At 41.7% G+C, this 17892-nt stretch overlaps 1 protein-coding gene across 3 annotated transcripts in view; it reads left to right on the forward strand.

Annotated features, from left to right (window-relative positions):
* The window catches only part of CDK15 (cyclin dependent kinase 15), a 78991-nt gene that overhangs the window by 46876 nt on the left and 14223 nt on the right, over window positions 1-17892 (forward strand). For all 3 annotated transcript variants that reach the window (XM_006921360.1, XM_006921358.1, XM_006921359.1), the window contains exon 11: window positions 12528-12576. In XM_006921360.1, the coding sequence (XP_006921422.1) occupies window positions 12528-12576 (49 nt within the window). The remainder of the gene's footprint in view (window positions 1-12527; window positions 12577-17892) is intronic.

Here is a 17892-nt window from a genome sequence, read left to right on the forward strand (position 1 = left end):
CCAAGTGAAAACCCCTCAGCTTCCTAAAATGAATGCTAGCAGTTTAGGGTTACAGATGGGTTGTAGAAAACAGTTTGGATAATAGTAATACAGAAATGCCACGGCAAGCTCATGCTGTTCCCCCAAATTTCAAACAGTTGGGTTTCAGGTTGGTTCAGGCAATAAGCAGTTGCTTAATACAGAATGTCTCGATGAGAACAGTGATGATAGAAACTTGGCTAAAATGCTTCCCTGCCAGATTCTGTACTAAATAAGGTAACTAGGTTCCAATAAAACAGTGAGGAATATGTTGCATTTTTCATTTTGCTGTCATTTCAAAGTAATGTGCAATTTTTTATTTATGAAGAGAAGTCTCCAGGTACAACATCAATAGGGTTCATACTTTGCATTGTTTTTCTAGTAAGGATTCAGTTTAATTCAAATGAATCAAAAAATTTTAAGCACCTACTATCCACCAGGCACTGTGTTATATGCTGGGTCTGCACAGATGGATATGGTCCATTCTTGGGTCTTTAATAGCTTGGGTTTGTGTTTATTCATCCACACCCCTTCACCAGCTCTCCTTATTAGTGGAGTTCTCATTTGTGAGCCCTGCTTTCATGAGCTCGAGCAGTATGTACCTATGGGCTAAGTTTATGGAAGGAAGGGATTTGTAACCTTCGCCACAGCCAAGATGTCTAACCCCATATTTATACATCTTAAAAGTCCAGCATATCTTGGGCACAGGGTCAGTACTATTGATAACTCAGTCCTAAGGACTATGTTTTAAAAGGATCATTCACATCTATGTTCCAGGAATATCCCTTTATGTGAATCAAGAAGTGACTTTGAGCTACTCTACTCACCCAGCCCCGCCCCTGAGCTGCTGCTCCTGCTTCCTTACCCTTGAACTCCAATGATTAAGAGAACAGAAGAAGGGATGGGAGCCAGAAAAACGTCAGAGCAGAGCTGTTAACACCATTCTGGATTAAATTTCCATTCCTTTCCTTTTCATTCTAAGAAGTAGTAAGAGCCCCTAAACTTTGAATTCATCTGGTACAATAATTTTGAAGGATCCAGAGAGCTCAGAACTTGGGAGGATCATCCAGTGTCCATCTCTGGCCACTCTGCCATTACTAGGCCAAGTCTGGACTTTGTCAAGGAGGACAACACAATTTATCTTTGTAAAAGTTAAAACCAAACCAAACAAAACCTGACTCAGCTGAACAGATTCTCTGAGCAGGTAGGTGCCTGTTATCTTGGGGTGCTGGTGAGCAGGGTTGTAGGTTTTCTAGCAATCAATTCAGACTCTTGGGCCCGATTAAATCTGGGCAACCTAAGAGAGGTATATAATTTTAGACTGGCCTTTCTTTCCTTCTTTCCTTCCTTCCCTCCTTCCTTCCTTCTTTTCTTCTCTCCCATTCCCCACCCCCAACCCCCATTTTAAGCAAGCTGGTTGAGAACTCTGTGTCCTCTACTTCAAAGGGCCAGTTGTCTTATTTTGATGTGGGCAGATTGAGAAGTAGGCTTTGAAAAGTAGGCCTTTTTTGTTGTTGTTGTTTAATCTTTTCTCCTGGGATAGCTTTCAGAGCAATATATCCAAGTGTCGGTGAGGGGGTTCTGACGAGCACAGATTCCCAGACTCTCAGCAGGATCATTCTCTAACAGAAATATAAAAGTGAAATATTAAAAACCCTGGAACGTGAACTCCATCTGCAGAGTAGCCAGGGTCTTGCCTGCTTGCACCATGGGAAAAAAAGATCTCCTTGAAAAAAGAGGGAGGAGAAAAAAGTGCTTTGAGTAAGAGGTTTACAGGTTTAGTAGAGCATAGTAACATCCCCTCAAAGAAGTGGGTGTTGCTCTGTGACCCCCCAAAATGCTCCTCCTTTGACTCAGCCGCCAGAACACTCACCCTCCCCCAGCAACATACCCCCTTTTCACATGCTAACCGAGGCGCCTGTGATTGGCTGAACAATAAGCTGGTCACACTTGCTAAAGGCCTGCCATCTTTCACACAATTAGCCAAGACACATTAATCAAACTGGAGGGGAACTGGGCTGTGCTGGCCTCCTGCAGTGGGGGGAGGGGAGAAGTTTTGGTAATCTTTAATAAGAGTCTACAGGATGTGATAATAGGACAGCATGCTAGAGAGAGGATTCTACTATCAGAAAGTCTAAGAAGGTGCAAGTCCCAATCGATGCTATATCTGCAATGCACTGGGTTTGTAGCACACAGGATCCCTGAAGCTTAGAGCAAACTGGATATTGTCTTGGCTAAAATCTGCTAATACAAGACAGTAGTGTGAATTGAAAGGGTGGACCCCTCTAGACATTTTTACAAAGTTCCCTTGCCGTCTTAGTCCTGCCCGCGAGAAACTGCACCCAGGAGTACCTCCCCTTTTAAGCATCAGGCACTTTGGGTCCAACTGGAACTGATAGGAATAAAGCATGTAAGAAGCAGAGAACAATTTAGAATGAATTAAGAGAAGGTATTAACTGGCAAGGTGTTGGTTCTCAACTAAGTATTTGGAGGACATTAAAAATAGTTAATTTTGAGAGAAAAAATAAGTTAACATTGGTGCTTTCAATGGAAACATCTTCTGACCTTTTTTCCCCCACATTTCCTTTAAATAGATTTTCCAATGGCAATCAAGAGCTAATAAGATCGTATGTTAGAGATGAGTTTGCTACAGAATCATGTGAGGCTTTTAAGAGAATCAACTAAATATTTAGACATTTCTCTACTAAAGTAAACAGAGGCCTTACAACTCTGGAGGTTGTCCAGTCACCATCTCATTAGATGCAAAGATCCCGTGATAAAGAAAAACTTTTTTTTTTCTGCCCACATGATTGCAGCACAGTTGTGGTTTTTAATGTGTCATTGATTGTTTCATCCAGCTCCTTTTGCTCCACTGAAAAGGTCTGTCGTGGCTCTGTTTGCTTCCTTAAACAGGGTTTTTGAAAGCGCTCACGCTGTGTGAGCTCAAATCCTAGCATTAATGTACTGCTGGGTTCATTTCACCACACTCAAAAGCGCTGAGTTTAAATCCCTCTCAATTCCATTTGAGGCACCAAAAGACTTTATCCTTCTCCACTAATGGTTCCAAGTTTATATCTAGATACTGGGGTCAAGGACAGGAGAGGATTTAGAAATAACAGTGCGTGACATTAGTCAATGCATTTGCCAAATTGGCAATTAGTTCCTGATGTGCGTGCAAAGCATCTTATTCCTGTCTCTTTGATGCTTGTCTGCATCGAGAAGGGAATAGAGTCCACAGAGGCCTTCAGACTTTTAAAGAAATATCTGCTGAAAATCATGCCTGAATTGTGACATGAGCTCAGCTGCAGGGAAGCATCCGGGATTATCCCGGTTCTTTTAGCCCCAGGAAAGAACGCTGCACATGGAAAGATTTTTCCACTGGAGGAACTTAGTGGAAATCAAAAGGCAGGAACGGGGTACGAACAGCCCTGCGGGGACCCGGACTCACATGTACTATAAACCATAGGCAAGTGGATCCCACCGACGCTTATTTTCAGGACACCTGCCTTTTCAACTTTTGACCACCAGGTGGAAGCAAGAAATAACAGGGACGGGAAATAACAGGAATGCTGATATCAGACAGCATTAAAATAGGGCAATCCAGCCTTTCCTTTAGAATGTTTTATTTTGACCTGAAATCCAGTGTGAGAGCTTCGCTTCATCTGACACCACCACAGGACAGATGATGATTAAAATCTAAAATGTTCCTTGTCCCTGTTGAGATGATACAGAGCTACCGTGATTTGGGCTCAAAGAGTTCCTAGCATGTCTTCATGCGTTTGTTGTCATTGGCATCGGCATTCGCTCAGTCACATGAGCTGTTAGCCAAGGGAGTTATTCAGTGGGCTGAACTAAGGGGAAAGATATTGATAAGAGAGGTTTTAACTGTGAGCATCAACTCTTAAATGGAAAAGCAAGTCAAAGTTCTACTTTGTACTACCTGGGGGCACTCAAAGAAGTTACTTATTTCCCAGTTCCTTAATCTGCAAAATGGGAGCAATCCTATCATTGAAAAAGTGTTCTCTGTGTGCCAGGCACGGACACACATAATTGCTAATCCTTACCACTGCCTGCCAGGGTCCATGCTGGTGGGAGTAACATGATTTTACACGAGGGAGTGGAGGCTTTCTTCCAGGTCCACTCAGAATTTCCTACATTGGAGATGGGTCAGTCCTTCCATTAACTATGTCACGACCTTCTGTCTCATTTTGTAGGATGGTTCTGAGAAATAAATAAAATTATTGAACTGCGTCTGCCATGGTACCTAACATTTTTTTTTTTTTGAGATATAATTGACATATACCATTGTATTAGTTTTAGGTATACAACATAATGATTTGGTACATGTATATATTATGAAAGAATCACCACAATGGGTTAACATCCATCACCACACATGGTGCCTAACTTTTAGTAGGCGCTCAGCAAAAGTTAGTTCCCATTCTGCTTTTTACACAGCGTAGAAGTTCACTCAGCTGCTCAGTGACTTGCCAAGGTTCAGACTCAGTGGCAGATGTGTGAGAACTGATGCTATGCCTGTTTCTTTATGCCTGTTGCATTCTTGGCTTTTTTCTAGATGTCAGCCACACCTCCCAGCTCTAAAACTAAGTTTTGTTTTTGCTTATTTGGACCTAAACATTATCTGCATTCACACACCCTAAGAGCTGAACTGCAGCTTTCGAACTCCTGAGTCAGTCTGACAGCTTGCTCAGGCCGTCTCTGCTGAAGGAGACTCCACTCGCTTCCCCCTCCCAAACGGCTGCGAGATGCCTGCCAACTCTGTGGCCACAGGCCTCTTCCCTGGGACAACCGTCATTATCTACATGCTACATAATGCACACCCAGTAAGGGCTACCAAATCACACATAGCGATAATATTATCACTGATGATTTCACCCAAAACATGTCATGATGGAACAGAGCAAGCCTGACCACTTTTAGTGTTTCTGGTATTTTACATATACCCCCTAAGTGGCGCATAATAGCCACTAATTATTTGTTAAATCAATGACTAGGAGTTAAATGAAATCAATGACTAAGAGTTAGAGAACCTGGGTTCTAGTTCCAATTGTACCCTCTAGGACTCTTAATAATCCTGTCTGCCTGCTTTGCCAAGAAAGCACATGTAAGTTTTCATTCACTTTATTACTAGGTAATAATAACTACTGTTCACTGAGCACTAACTATGAGTTTGTGCTCATAGTTAGTGCTCAATTACATACATTATTCTGCGTTGATTCAAACGGCCCTATCAGATAGGGGCAATGTCGTCATCCAAACTTTATAGATGGGAGAGCTGAAGCTGAGGGGGGTAGGTGTCATGCCTAGGTCACCTACCAAGAAAGGGGTGACCCAGAATATCCAGACCCATTGGACTCCAAGGTAGTGCTCTAACAGTATTCCATGTTGCCTTCCAACTATCAAGCGGCATATAATGACTTGGCAATAAAATAATGACCTTGACTGGGGACCAGCTAATAACACTTTTCCACGTCCGTTTCTAAATGATTACGTCCTTCCACCCACACTTGCTTTTAGAATCTTTAGAATCTATGAGCTTGGCGACATGTTTCTGGAATGTACTGTGAGTGGAGTTTCTACCCTGAGACTCCAGCAGACCCGACCCCCCTTGCTCCCGCTAATGAAGCCACTGGTGTTCACCAAGTCTCTGAACCTCGACTGGGCTCATTACTGTTGCACTTACGGAGCGCTGCCGAAAGCTCCCGGGGAGTTACTATTAACATCTTTATTAACCCGTCCCCCTCATCAGTCAGCGAAATTCATTTAGATACACAGCCCACTTTGATCTTCATTAATAGTTTCTTCTAGTTTCTACATTTATTTTTAGTTTTCTCATCTTTAATTTATTTGGTGGCAATTACTAATCTTTATTGAGGGTGACTAGATAATCTTAAAGTAGTTAAGATTAGGAAAAATTGCAAATGAGCGAAAGCAGGTAAAAAAAATTTTTTTTCAAGTAAAACCCTGCTGTGTTCCTTCCTAGTTCAAGAAAAGAGGCTTTAAGTTTCCAAATATCATAGAACCGGTTTCAAGCCAGAGGCTCCTTCCCCGCCTTCATGGCTGGTGCCTTGTGTCAGTGATCTCTGGAAGACATAGAGAGGGATACATAAGTGGACTTACTTGAGTTACTTTTGCACTTTAAGAATAAAATTTAGTAAATTTATTTCATTTTTATTTTTCACTCAGGCATCGATTTTTTTATTCATTCAACAAATATTTATTGAATGCTAGGTGTTAGGACTGGGAGCTTCAAAAATAAATAAGACATTGATACCTGCCTCCAAGGAATACAGTCTGGAGGGAGAAACAATAAATAATACCCTGTGGAAAGTATTATTATAGCAGCACTCCCTGGGGACCTCTAAGAATATGAGGGAAAAGGCCCACTTGGCTTGTTTGAGAGACAGAGACATGAGCTGGGTCTCGAAGATGACTAAATGGGCTTTCTCCAGGTGAGCAAGAAAGAAAGGACATTCCAGACAAAGCAGGCATATTTAGTAATAAATAAGCAGATAAATTGCCCCGGGGAGCTAGAAGACTGGCTTTGTGGTGGAACATTGCTGGAGATTAACCTGGAAACGTAGACAGGGACCAGATTGGAAAGTGCTTTGTCATCATCCTAAGGATGTGAACTTTACCAGTAAACAAAGAGGTAACTCTTCTAATAACAATTGGATGATTGTTAGCAGGGAAGTGATATGGAAGGGTTTAAATTTTAGAAAAATTTGCACGGAAGACTATATGTAGGATTAAATTGGCGAGAACAATGCGGCAATGCTCTGCATGCTAGAAGACAAACAGAAAGTCTCAACTAGAGCCATGGCAATGGAAAAGGAATGAAGGGGACAAATCTCAAAAGCATCTAGGAGGGAGAGTGAAGGTTAAGTTGTAACCGATTCGCTTTGAGTTATGAAGGAGAGACCTATCTCCAGTGGGTGAGAGAATGATAGCACCATTCACTGGCCCAGGAAAGAAAAGGGGGGCCAGGGGAGGAAACAGATTTGTTGGGAAGGTAGTGAGTATAAGGTTTGAACGTTTTGAAATTAAGGTATCTGTGGGGCCGCTGAATGGTGATATCTAAAAAGCAGTTAGAAATACCAACCTGTGATTACAAGTGTCCATCTAGAAATACAAAAGTGGAAGTCATCTATCTAAAGTGGTATCGAAAGTCCTGGGTGTGAATTCAGTTGCCCGAGGGAGAGTGTGTAGAGAAAGAAGACTATGCTGGATCTCTGGGGGGGGCCAGCACTAAGGATCAGGCAGAGGAGAATGAGGTATTTGGAAGCTGCGAAGGAATAGACGGAGGGGCTGGAGAAGACCAGGAGGTGATGATGATGATGATGATGATGATGATGATGATGATGATGATGATATATCAGGGAAATCATATGGTCATAACTTTGTTGGGGTAGGGGCAAGTACCATGTCTACGTATTATTTCCAGTGCTGAGCACTATGCCTGCATGTGGTGGCCCTTAAACGTTTGTAGAGACTACAGGGGAATGGTAAATGTTGTCAAACGATGCATTAGTAAATACCGTAAACACCAAATAGCATGATCGAACTATAGGCCAAACATCTTTTGCAGAGGTGGATAGACGTTAAACATGGTAGCGCCCCCAGGAAAAAGGAGAGACTCCTGACTATCACCCATTCCCTCCACCTTCTCCATTCACTCACAAGGATCAAGGCCTGGCCTTCCTCTCCCGAGACCACTGCCTTAGAAATAGGCTTCGGAGGATGGGATATTTTCTTAGAATCCACAGAAAGGTTTCTAACCCATAGAGGGTTAGAAAAGTGATAAACCACAAATATGAGTTGGAGTGCCAAGCTCGAATGCCAAGGCACACCCGAGGCACATCCTGATGATGCCCCAACAGGAATCTCAGTCCTGGTAATATAAAGCACCAGAAGAGCCAGGTTCAGACTCCTTGAGCCAAAGATTAAGGACGCTTCCAAGCCAGCTGTCTGAAGACGAGAGAGGCGAGCAGCCGTGAGGGCAAAAGTATGTGTATGTGGGGTCGGGGGCAGTGGAGACAGGAGAATAACTACAGAATAACTACAGTGCAGTTTTAAAGTTACTGCTTAAGATAGTGAAATAAGGCTAACAACATTATCAACTATTTAAATATATGGTATCTTGAGAATGCATTATATTCGAGAAATTCCAGAGGTGTAGTTCAGTAGACTGCACTATAAGATAACCTTATAGGGTGGTCATGGCAAGACCATGGTAACTAGAAAATGTTTTACCTCTAAGTAAAACTCGAAATGATCCTGGTGACGTTTTATCAATCAGCCAACAAATCCCTGTTGACTGAGTTTACCGTACTCGAATCAGTGGTGAAACGAGTGTTCTTAAACATCTATGGAAAAAGGCATTATTTGACTGTGGTAGCAGCAGCCCTGCCCTCATTTTAATTTTATTGTATTTAATGGAGAAATTAAAATGTCCAGCTTTTTAAGTTTCCTTTGCAGTTTCCGTTTCCTACTTCAAATTCCAATTGAACTTCGATGAGAGCCCTTTTAAATAGAACTTCAGAAGAAGTTGGAGAAAAATCTGGTCTAATGATTTACTATCATCTTTGGAAGGAGAAGGGAAATAAGCTACCTACAGATCTATTATTTTTAGAGACTGTTGAAGCCAGAGAAACAGACTGCTCTTGAAATGGTGCTGTGTACAATGCCTATCTGTTTGTGGATCATTCTCTCATTGATTGCTTGCAGCTTAACTACTGAGAAAAAAAAATCCGTGCGATAGAGGCAAGGTCATTCAACATCAGGTTATCTGCATAAGAGTGTGAGGACAGGCCACAAACAGGCCTTGGACTTTGATTTGGCTTCATAACAACAACCTGATTGACGCTGGACATACCAACTCCTCTATCTCAACGAATGCAGCTACAGAATAGATGTGGGAAGAGAGCCAGGCACAGTCTATGCGAGACATGGAACCTTAAGTTCAAGTTGTTACATTGCATCTTGGGGCAACTCTTAACAGGTCATTCTTTACTGATTTTTTTCCTTATCATGCTTTCTCTTTCACATCCTTGAAAAACCTATGCATCAGACACTATGTTCTGCAACTTTTACATACACTGATTAGTTGAATTCTCACAACAAACTAACTTGAGGAAATGAGCCTCAGACAAGTGCGTGGGAGTTGCTGGTGAGCAGTCGACTTGGCCCTCCTTGCTAGACAAGTGTCCACACTAGAAACATCTAGAGACCATTAAAGACGATGACAACAACACGGCAATGGACCAGGCTTGGCGAATCAGACTCTCTGGGGAATGGCACCAGAGCTTCCTTTCATTTCAAAATTCTCCCAGGTGATGGATGCTAATAGGCAGCTTGGTTTGAGAACCACTGTGTCACGCCATGCTACCTCTCCAAAATGACAGGTAAAAACAAGAAGAAAAAAGGAGTAAGACTAACATTTATTGAGCCCCTACTACATGGCAAGTGCTTAATCTTATCTAATCCTCCCAAGCAACTGGAAAATTATTTCTATTTTACAGATTCGGAAACTTCTGAGAGAGATTAAATAATTTACCTCAAATCACTGAGCTCATAAGTGGCAGAAAGGAGATTTGAGCCCGGGGTTGTGTTTGTGTTACTGCCCCACACCGCTAGGAAACATGCCTCTGGCCCACACTGAGGACTCAAAAGAAGTTGAACCAGGCTTAAAAGAGCTTGAGGGAAGGCCAGGCCTTGATCCTTGCGAGCAAACGGAGAAGGTAGAGGGAACAGGTGATAGTCAGGAGTCTCTCCTTTCTCCTGGGGTCGGTGCCATGTTTAACGTCTATCCACCCCTACAAAAGATGTTTGACCTATAGCTCGATCATGCTATTTGGTGTTTCTGGTATCTACTAATGCATCATTTGACATTTACCTTTCCCCTGTAGTCTCTACAAACGTTTAAGGGCCACCACATGCAGGCATCGTGCTCAGCACAGTATATTATCGGTACAATGCAACAAGTTGTAGAGGTTTCCATGGAAATTAATAAGGCAGAAATACCTGAGAGGAGAAAGGAGACAGAAAAGCAGGCTACATCAGACAGGAGAAAAAAGGCAGAAAGAAAAGAGGCAAAGCATGAAGAAATACTTATATTGCATTCACTATCCTAATTCTCATAACGATTCAGTGCAGTCGGAGCTGTAATTATCCCCCTTCTGCAGATGGGAAAACTGAGGCCCAGCGAGGTTAAGCAACACCGTCAGGTCACACAGCTGGTAAGTGGCATAGTGTGGATTCAACACCTGGGTCTAGGGTCCCAACCATACATGGTTTGCATTGACCATCACTTCACAAAGGAAGAGGAGGAAGAAACAGAATTTATTTTGTTTAATGCCCCCCAGGTAGGCACTTTACATTCATTATCTTAATGAATCCATGAATTCAGTGGATCACTTCATCCTTGTGAGGAGAGTATAACCTCCAACTTGAGTCAAGGAAATAATAGGCTGGCTCTGGTTAAAATATCTTGCTCGAGTGAAACTGAAGCAGTTTCAAACCCTACTAGGGTTCAGTGTTCAAATCCTATCCAGTTTATTCCAAACCCACGTTCCACAAGAACACTAAAGTTAGAAACACTATTAAAATATTAAAGGCCAAAAAAACAGTGCATAAGACTCTAAGTACATGGGAAAAACAGAACATGGGAGAGGAATGAAATTAGAACATGACCGAATGAGGAAATATCTTAATTTCGTCTGACCAGCAAAGAACCGTAAATAGACAGCAGAAAGTGGCTTGGAAATATACATTCTAAACGAATGCAGATATCCTTATCTTTATTGGCTATTTGAATTTAGTCGTAATCATCTGAACAGAGAGTAAGTAACCTGTACATACAAGTGCTTCCCTTGGTGCCCACCTGGGACTATAAAAAGCCAGCAAAGTGGTTCACGGTTGATTGCATCTGACCTTGAAAACTCAGCTTAAATCGCTTTCTTTAAGTACTGCTTTCACATTACAACTTTTAGCACTATAAATTCCGTTTTGAATTGAATTTACTTTCGAAGTTATAAAACGACATGAGATTTTTATTTTAAAAATAAATTTAAGAAAATAAACATGGACGTAAAAAGGTTAAGCCCTCGTAGCCGCTATCATTATCTGGTCTTCGAGGTCTTTTTCTGTGCACATAAAAACATGAATTTGTTGATATAATCAAAATCTTTTTTTTTTTTTTTTTTTTTTTTTTTTTTTTTTTTTTTTTTTTTTTTTTTTTTTGGCCATTCTGTGATGAAATTTTTTGTTGGGTAAATAGTCTTTGTGTATTCCATTCCTGTAGAAACTGGACGAAGGGATTCTTTAAAACCAAAACAACTACATTTCAGGCCTAAGAAAAATATAATGCAGACATAATCATTTTAAATGAGTGGAAATAGTCTTTTCTCATTGGAGTAGGAAGCAGAGGGATTTGATAAGGAGCATCAGCTTATACCCCTTGCAGTTCTTCTTATGGCCCTTCCATAGACTAAGCGTTCAATTAGTATTTCGTGAACGAATGAGAAATTGTCCCCTTTTATGGTAGTTTTATTTTGGGCTAAATAGTGTCAATACCAAGAATAGTAGAAGCACTTGTATGAACATGTAAATGTCATAAAGAGTGCTCTGAAGAAAATGACACATTTTATTATCATTCATTTTGAGTTATTCAAGCCAGGATTCACTTCCATTCTTACTGCAAGTGACACATAAAATTAGCCCTGTTACTTATTCCCACTTTTGACACTTTGCCCCATCATCTGCCACATGACTTTTCAGGCCCATGGGCTTTATTCTCTCAAATAAACTGTAAGCTCTGAAAGGGTGGGGAGGTTTCTTTTGATTTCTTTTGTCTTTCTCCCCAGCACTTGGGACATGCTCTGCACACAGTAAATGCTAAATAAGTGTTTGTTGACTTTACTGAATATTACAACTGTATCAGCTTGCTAGGGTTACTATAACAAAGTACCACAAACTGAATGGCTTAAGCCACAGAAATGTATTGTTTCACAGTTCTGGAGGCTTGATCTGAAGGGGAGGTTGGAAGGATGTGTTCTAGTCCTTTCTCCTTGGCATGTGGATGGCTGGCTTTTCCTGGTGTCTCTTCACATCATCTTCCCGCGTGGCATGTCCGTCCCTGTGTCTAAATTCCCCTTTTTATGAGGACACCAGTCATATTGAATAAGGGCCCACCCTAATGACTTCATTTTAACTAATTATATCTGCAATGACCCTATGTCTGTATAAGGTCAAATTCTGAGGTACTTGGGGTTAGGACTTGGACATATGAATTTTGGGGGAACGTGATTCAACCCATAATCATAAAAAATTCATAGTGAGAAGAGGTCTTAAGCATTGTTTAGTTTGCCTACCTGATACCTGAAGTCTCTCTTATCCCAAACCAAGAAGAACATTTAGAATTGTAATATTTGGGGGAACAGGATTTTAGGGTCATTTTGTTTTTTAACGTGTCTGCATGTGCCTTCCAGAATGGTTCCCACTGCCCAAGCCTCAAAGCCTTCAGAAGGTCTGGAACAGGTAAGCACCACCTTGGAAAGCTTATCTTTCAGCAGGGTTGAAGGGATGTTTCCTGGGACCTCAGCCTGCTGTGTACCTCCATCTGGGGGCCCTAAGACCCAGGAAGATGCCTCTAGGAGAGCCAGCCACCTGTGAGTCTGTTAGTTTTTCTCCATGAGCCATTTTACTTTCAACGAGTTTGGTCATTAAAATTGTTTTGTACCCCTCAACCATGCCCGAGGCCCTGAGAACGAGGGAGTGTTCGCCTGCAAGAAAACCTAGTGGGTTTATTATTCTCCGACACAGAGAAACCAAATAACATCATTGAGTGGCTATTGGAGGGGGAGCGACTTGATTCATGGAGGTCATGCTTTCCCAGGCCCTCTCTACGCAGTCTCGGCTCAGACCAGGGCAGACTTTTATTACCAGCTTTCAACAAAATCCCTAGTTTCTTTTGCAAAGTAAAACAGATAATAGAGACATTCCCGGAATAGTTAGCTAACTAAGCCGTGCCAAGCAACCTCAGGGCTAAGAAGAACTCACTGTTTTCGGACAATGGCCAATTACAATAACCAGTATTATTTGATCTGAGAGTAATTAGCTGAGGCTCTGTTCTTTTTGCTTCAGTGAAGAGGCAAAAAAAACCTCGATAATTATCTAACCGAGGACTAAAACTAGGGAACTTTCTTTTGAATACAGGAAGAGGCAAAAAAGGGCAGTGAGGAAAACATCAGAGACAGGGGAAACGAGCTCAAATGTCAAAGAAAAACGCACTCTTGCAGGTGGGGAGACGGGGAAGAGATCCTAATTGAACATTCGAATGTTATTCTTTCCTGGAAACGTGGTAGAGTTTAACCCAACTAAATTGTGTTTGATTTCTCCAGACTTACTGTTCATGTGCTTCAAAAGTCTCCTTATAGAGTGACTATCAGAGCACATAGAGTAAAATTGGTCAGAACATAGAACTAGGGATTTCCAAAGTCTCTTATTGGGAGGGACGGGCTTCCCCAGGATGTCCGCACACTCCACACTTATCAAATGCACCGTGGCACCTGATATGCCCTGTTTTTTTTTTTTTTTTGGAGACAGGCTCCAGAGGACTACTGCTCGTCATTTCCTTCACGATGTGCAAACGTCCTCTTGCCAGCCTAGCCAGGCCCCCTAACCCCTAGCTAGAGAGCAGTGCTGCCCTGTGGCTTTCTTTCATGTCACTATTGGCTTCCAGAATAAATGGTAACTCCAAACCTGCAACCCACCTTAGTACCCTGTGATGCTGCTTTTGGCACCGTCACACAGCAGAAGAATGTGCCACCAGCCTCCTGCCGTTATCCCACCAACCCTTTCTTCTCGGACTGAGTAGGACTTAAATTAGCTTCATATCTCTCTGGCTTTTCTGACCACCCACAACACCTACCTCCTCTGCCTATGGCCTGGCCCCCAGCAAGACCTTTGACTTAGCTAGGACTCCTGGCTTCTCTTGGCTCAGAACAAGGAGTAACGTCTAGAGCTGTGTAGTCTAATACAGTAGCCACTAGCCACATGTGGCTATTTAAATTTAAACTAATTAAAGTTAAATTTAAAAATCGATCACTCAGTTGCATTAGCTGAATTTCGAGGGCTCAGTAGCCACCTACGAGTAGTATACCCTATTGGACAGGGTAGATACAAAATATTTTGGTCATATGGAAAGTTCTATTGGACAGCAGTAGCCTAGATTATCACACGAGAAATTTCTTGGCTCTGGGAAGGGCTTTGTCGTCGAAAGAGAACTAATGTTAGGTGAGAAGCTGCCATGTGCATTGCAGGGTGCTGCGTATATTATCTCATTTGTTCCTCACAAATCTCATTCCCATTTCAAAGAGGAGGAAACTGAGGCTGAAACAAGTTAAGGAACTTGGTCAAGTGCATTAGGTTAGGTAAGCGACAGAGCCAGGATTCATCTAGTGCAAGTCTCTGTGGCTTTGTCAGTTGAATCAGGTTGCAAGTGTGATGGATAAAGAGCAGCCGAGGTGTCACTGGCTTTTCTACATGATTTCCACAGAGGTGCAGCGAATCTGTGCACTGTACATAAGTGCCTCTCAGAGCCTCACCTGAGGCTTGATGATGACACGCTTAATGCGGGCCTAGCAAGTGCACACTCACTTCTTGTTTGACTAGAAAATCATAGCTTCTTTTGATGTTGTTTCTTCCTAGTGTTGGCTACATTTCTTATTGGGGCTGTCCTAAATTGACAGCCTTAAAAAAAAGCACCCACACTCCTGGAACAACAATAAAAGTGTCATTAATGAAAAAGCAGCTGACACTTGAATAAAGCCTGCAGCTAGTAAAAAATATTCTGCCAATATTAACTGCTTAGTTTTGGTCATGTTACTGCGATTATGAAAAATTTTAACATGAGGGGAAGGTGGTGAAACATATAAGGCCCTTCTCTGTATTGCTCCTGTGACTCTCCTGTAAACCTAAAATTACTTCAAAATGAAAACAAATTGAAAAATTGAGGAAGGGAGGGGAGTGTCTGCTCTATCTCTATCCTTTTTCTCTTTCTATGGGTCCAGGAGAAAACAACAAAGAACCTACCCGAACTCACAGTGGCCAGCTTTGTGCTGCAAGCAGATAACGTTCTTCTGCCATCAAGTTTGATGGCAGCAATGGCAGTGGGAGATTTTTATACTCAGTGCCAGGCTGTGCTGTTGCCTCAGGTCCCTGAGAACCACCAGATTTTAGATGTGTTGAGTGATGGCTAGTTGATGGTGCTTTACACAACCACAAAGCTTGATTTTTATCTTTTCTTATTGTCTGTGTTTCTATTCTAGACTTCTAAGATTAAATGCGGGTGTCCTCACATCCAGCACATCTTTTAGGATCGATTTATAATTTTAATATTTTTTACAACTTTTGTAAGCAATGGGGCCGGGGGCAATTCAGGTTGACTGGAATGAATTCCTTTTTTTTTTTTTTTTGCACCAGAGACAAAAATTCTTCTGGGCTGCAGGTGGAAATGGAAATTGGTACAACTAGCTGATGTTCTTAATCAAAAACTTTAACATGTATATCCTTCAACCTGGGAATTTCAGTTCTTAGAATTCATACTAAGAAAATCATTGCACAAGTATACAGAGATTTCTCTTTGAGGATATCTGTCACAGCATGATTTTAACAGTAGCCCCTCACACCTTAACAGAAAAAGGAAACAACTTTAATAAATGTCTGGCTATGTAGAATATGGTATGTCTACATAATGGAATGCTATGCAGCTATTAAAATTATGTCCTAGAAAGCTATTCCAAGTTCTAGGTAGATGATCAAGATAGTCAAGTAGAAAAAAGTAGGTTATAACAGAATGTAGACTATGATCCCATTTTTTTGGTAAAACAGAATATATACCTATGTAAAAATAAAGTACTAAATAAGAAAAAATGAACACCAAAGCACTGGTGATTATCTTTGAGTGAAGAGGGTTATCTCAGAGTGATGAAAGAGTTTTAATTTTCTTTCTTTGCATTTTCTAAGTGTTCTACAATAAGTATGTATTATTTTGACATAGGAATACTTCTCACTTCTTGAAATGTTGCTAGAAGGAGAGGTTCACCAGATTCTTTATCTTTATTAATAGAGTCTCCTTAATTGGGTGGGTGGGTTCTTGTAACTCTGCAAGATACTCCTGGCATGTTTGGTAGTTAACATCACAAGCCTAACTAATAATATTTATTAACATTTAGCTCATATGGAAAGGTACTGGTAGGCAAATTAACATTTGGAGTGTTTGCTTTTCATGCCAACTTTCATATTTAAAATAGAGTTTGTAACCAGTGGAGAATTGTTCTCGTAAAAGTTGGAGGGGGTGGAAATTGTAGAAATGTGACAATAAAGGCAGTTGATAGTAAGCAAGACAAAGAATGGTAGAAAGAAGCAAAATGATGTGACATGGAAGAAAATTAACATTTGTGCCCAAAGAAGCAATATTTGTGTTCCTAGGACTCTTTTCTCAGCTCCCAAATAGAGTATAATGTGCCAATAGCAAGAGATGATTAAATGTCTTGTCCAGCTCAGGTGGTCCTATTATGAGTGCTGATCGTAAAGGCTAATATTCAGGAGGGCACAGATTCGACTTACACAAAGAAGGCCGGCATGAACTTGGCTCATGGGAAGAAAAGCCTTCGTTTATACACTTTGCCCTAGTCGCTACCTCTGCCAGCTAAGGAGCAAGAAAAGTGCGTGGTGGCGGTCACAGTTTGGAGGCCATGGGACTGGAACAAACCTCGATACCACTAAAAGCCTTGTTACAACCTTGTGTGAGGGTGGGGTGGAAGGTCGGTTAGTTGAAGAGGAAAGTCTTAAAACAAAAGTCCTCGTGTCACTGTTCAGTGCCTGTTTTCTTTCATTTGTCTGATAAAAGTGGCCTGTTCTTCCTATATGTGCCTCTACTACCCTCATCAGCCTCTCCTGGCTTTCCCAGCCACCCATCACAAACACAGTCTGAATAAAAATAGCATGCATGCCATGCTGATAGAGTTCAAAACAAGTCCCCTAGCCTTCCTTATCCAACTCCTCAGCTCCTTCTCCAGAGCAATTCTATAGTAGTTCAGTTGTTTGGGGTCCATGGGTTGGCGTGTGCGGGGAGAACAAACTACTAACTAGGGTGAGAGTGTGGAAGCAGACGCTGATATATACATTGCTCCCCCCTCACCATAACCGCCTATCTACCCACCCACCCCTTGGAAATTCATAGAGTGTGTTCAGCCCAAGCTTAGGCACACATTCCACCCCAACACCCTATAGCAAGGGTGGACCAACTACAATTTTTCACAAGATTTCCCTGTATCTCCTTCCAGACTGGTATCACGCCCCAGTGATTTGTACCAGCTTTCCCATTCCAAACTCCCATTTCACTGGCCCTGAAAACCTATGCCTGGGCAGGGCACTCTGGGCAGGGATGGAGAAATTACACCCGCCAACCCTTCTTCAAGCCACTAGCTACCGAGTAGGCCTCCGCCTGAGGTTCCTGTCTCTCCTAACCTGCCTGGAAATTTGCAAAGACTGGAGATTTGCAAATTTCTTCTTTATCTTAAGACTACAAAGCAATTACTCATGAGTTTGAGGGTAAAGTTATCTGTTTGTAGAAACAGTTTAACATCCTGGGAATCAGATCCTTGAAAGTTTGTTATGTAAATCTTATGCAAAATGAGGCAAATTATAACTCTGGGCTAAGACTTCCAGCATCACTGTATCATGGCGCCTGGGAAAGGAAGGGGTTATCAGTTCTTCGTCACTTCAGGTTGGTGTGTATATTTGACGTTAAATAAGCCCATCTATTTTTGCCCAGTTGGGGATTTGCAT

Source organism: Pteropus alecto, unplaced genomic scaffold (genome assembly GCF_000325575.1).
Source record: "Pteropus alecto unplaced genomic scaffold, ASM32557v1 scaffold3, whole genome shotgun sequence".
NCBI lineage: Eukaryota > Metazoa > Chordata > Mammalia > Chiroptera > Pteropodidae > Pteropus > Pteropus alecto.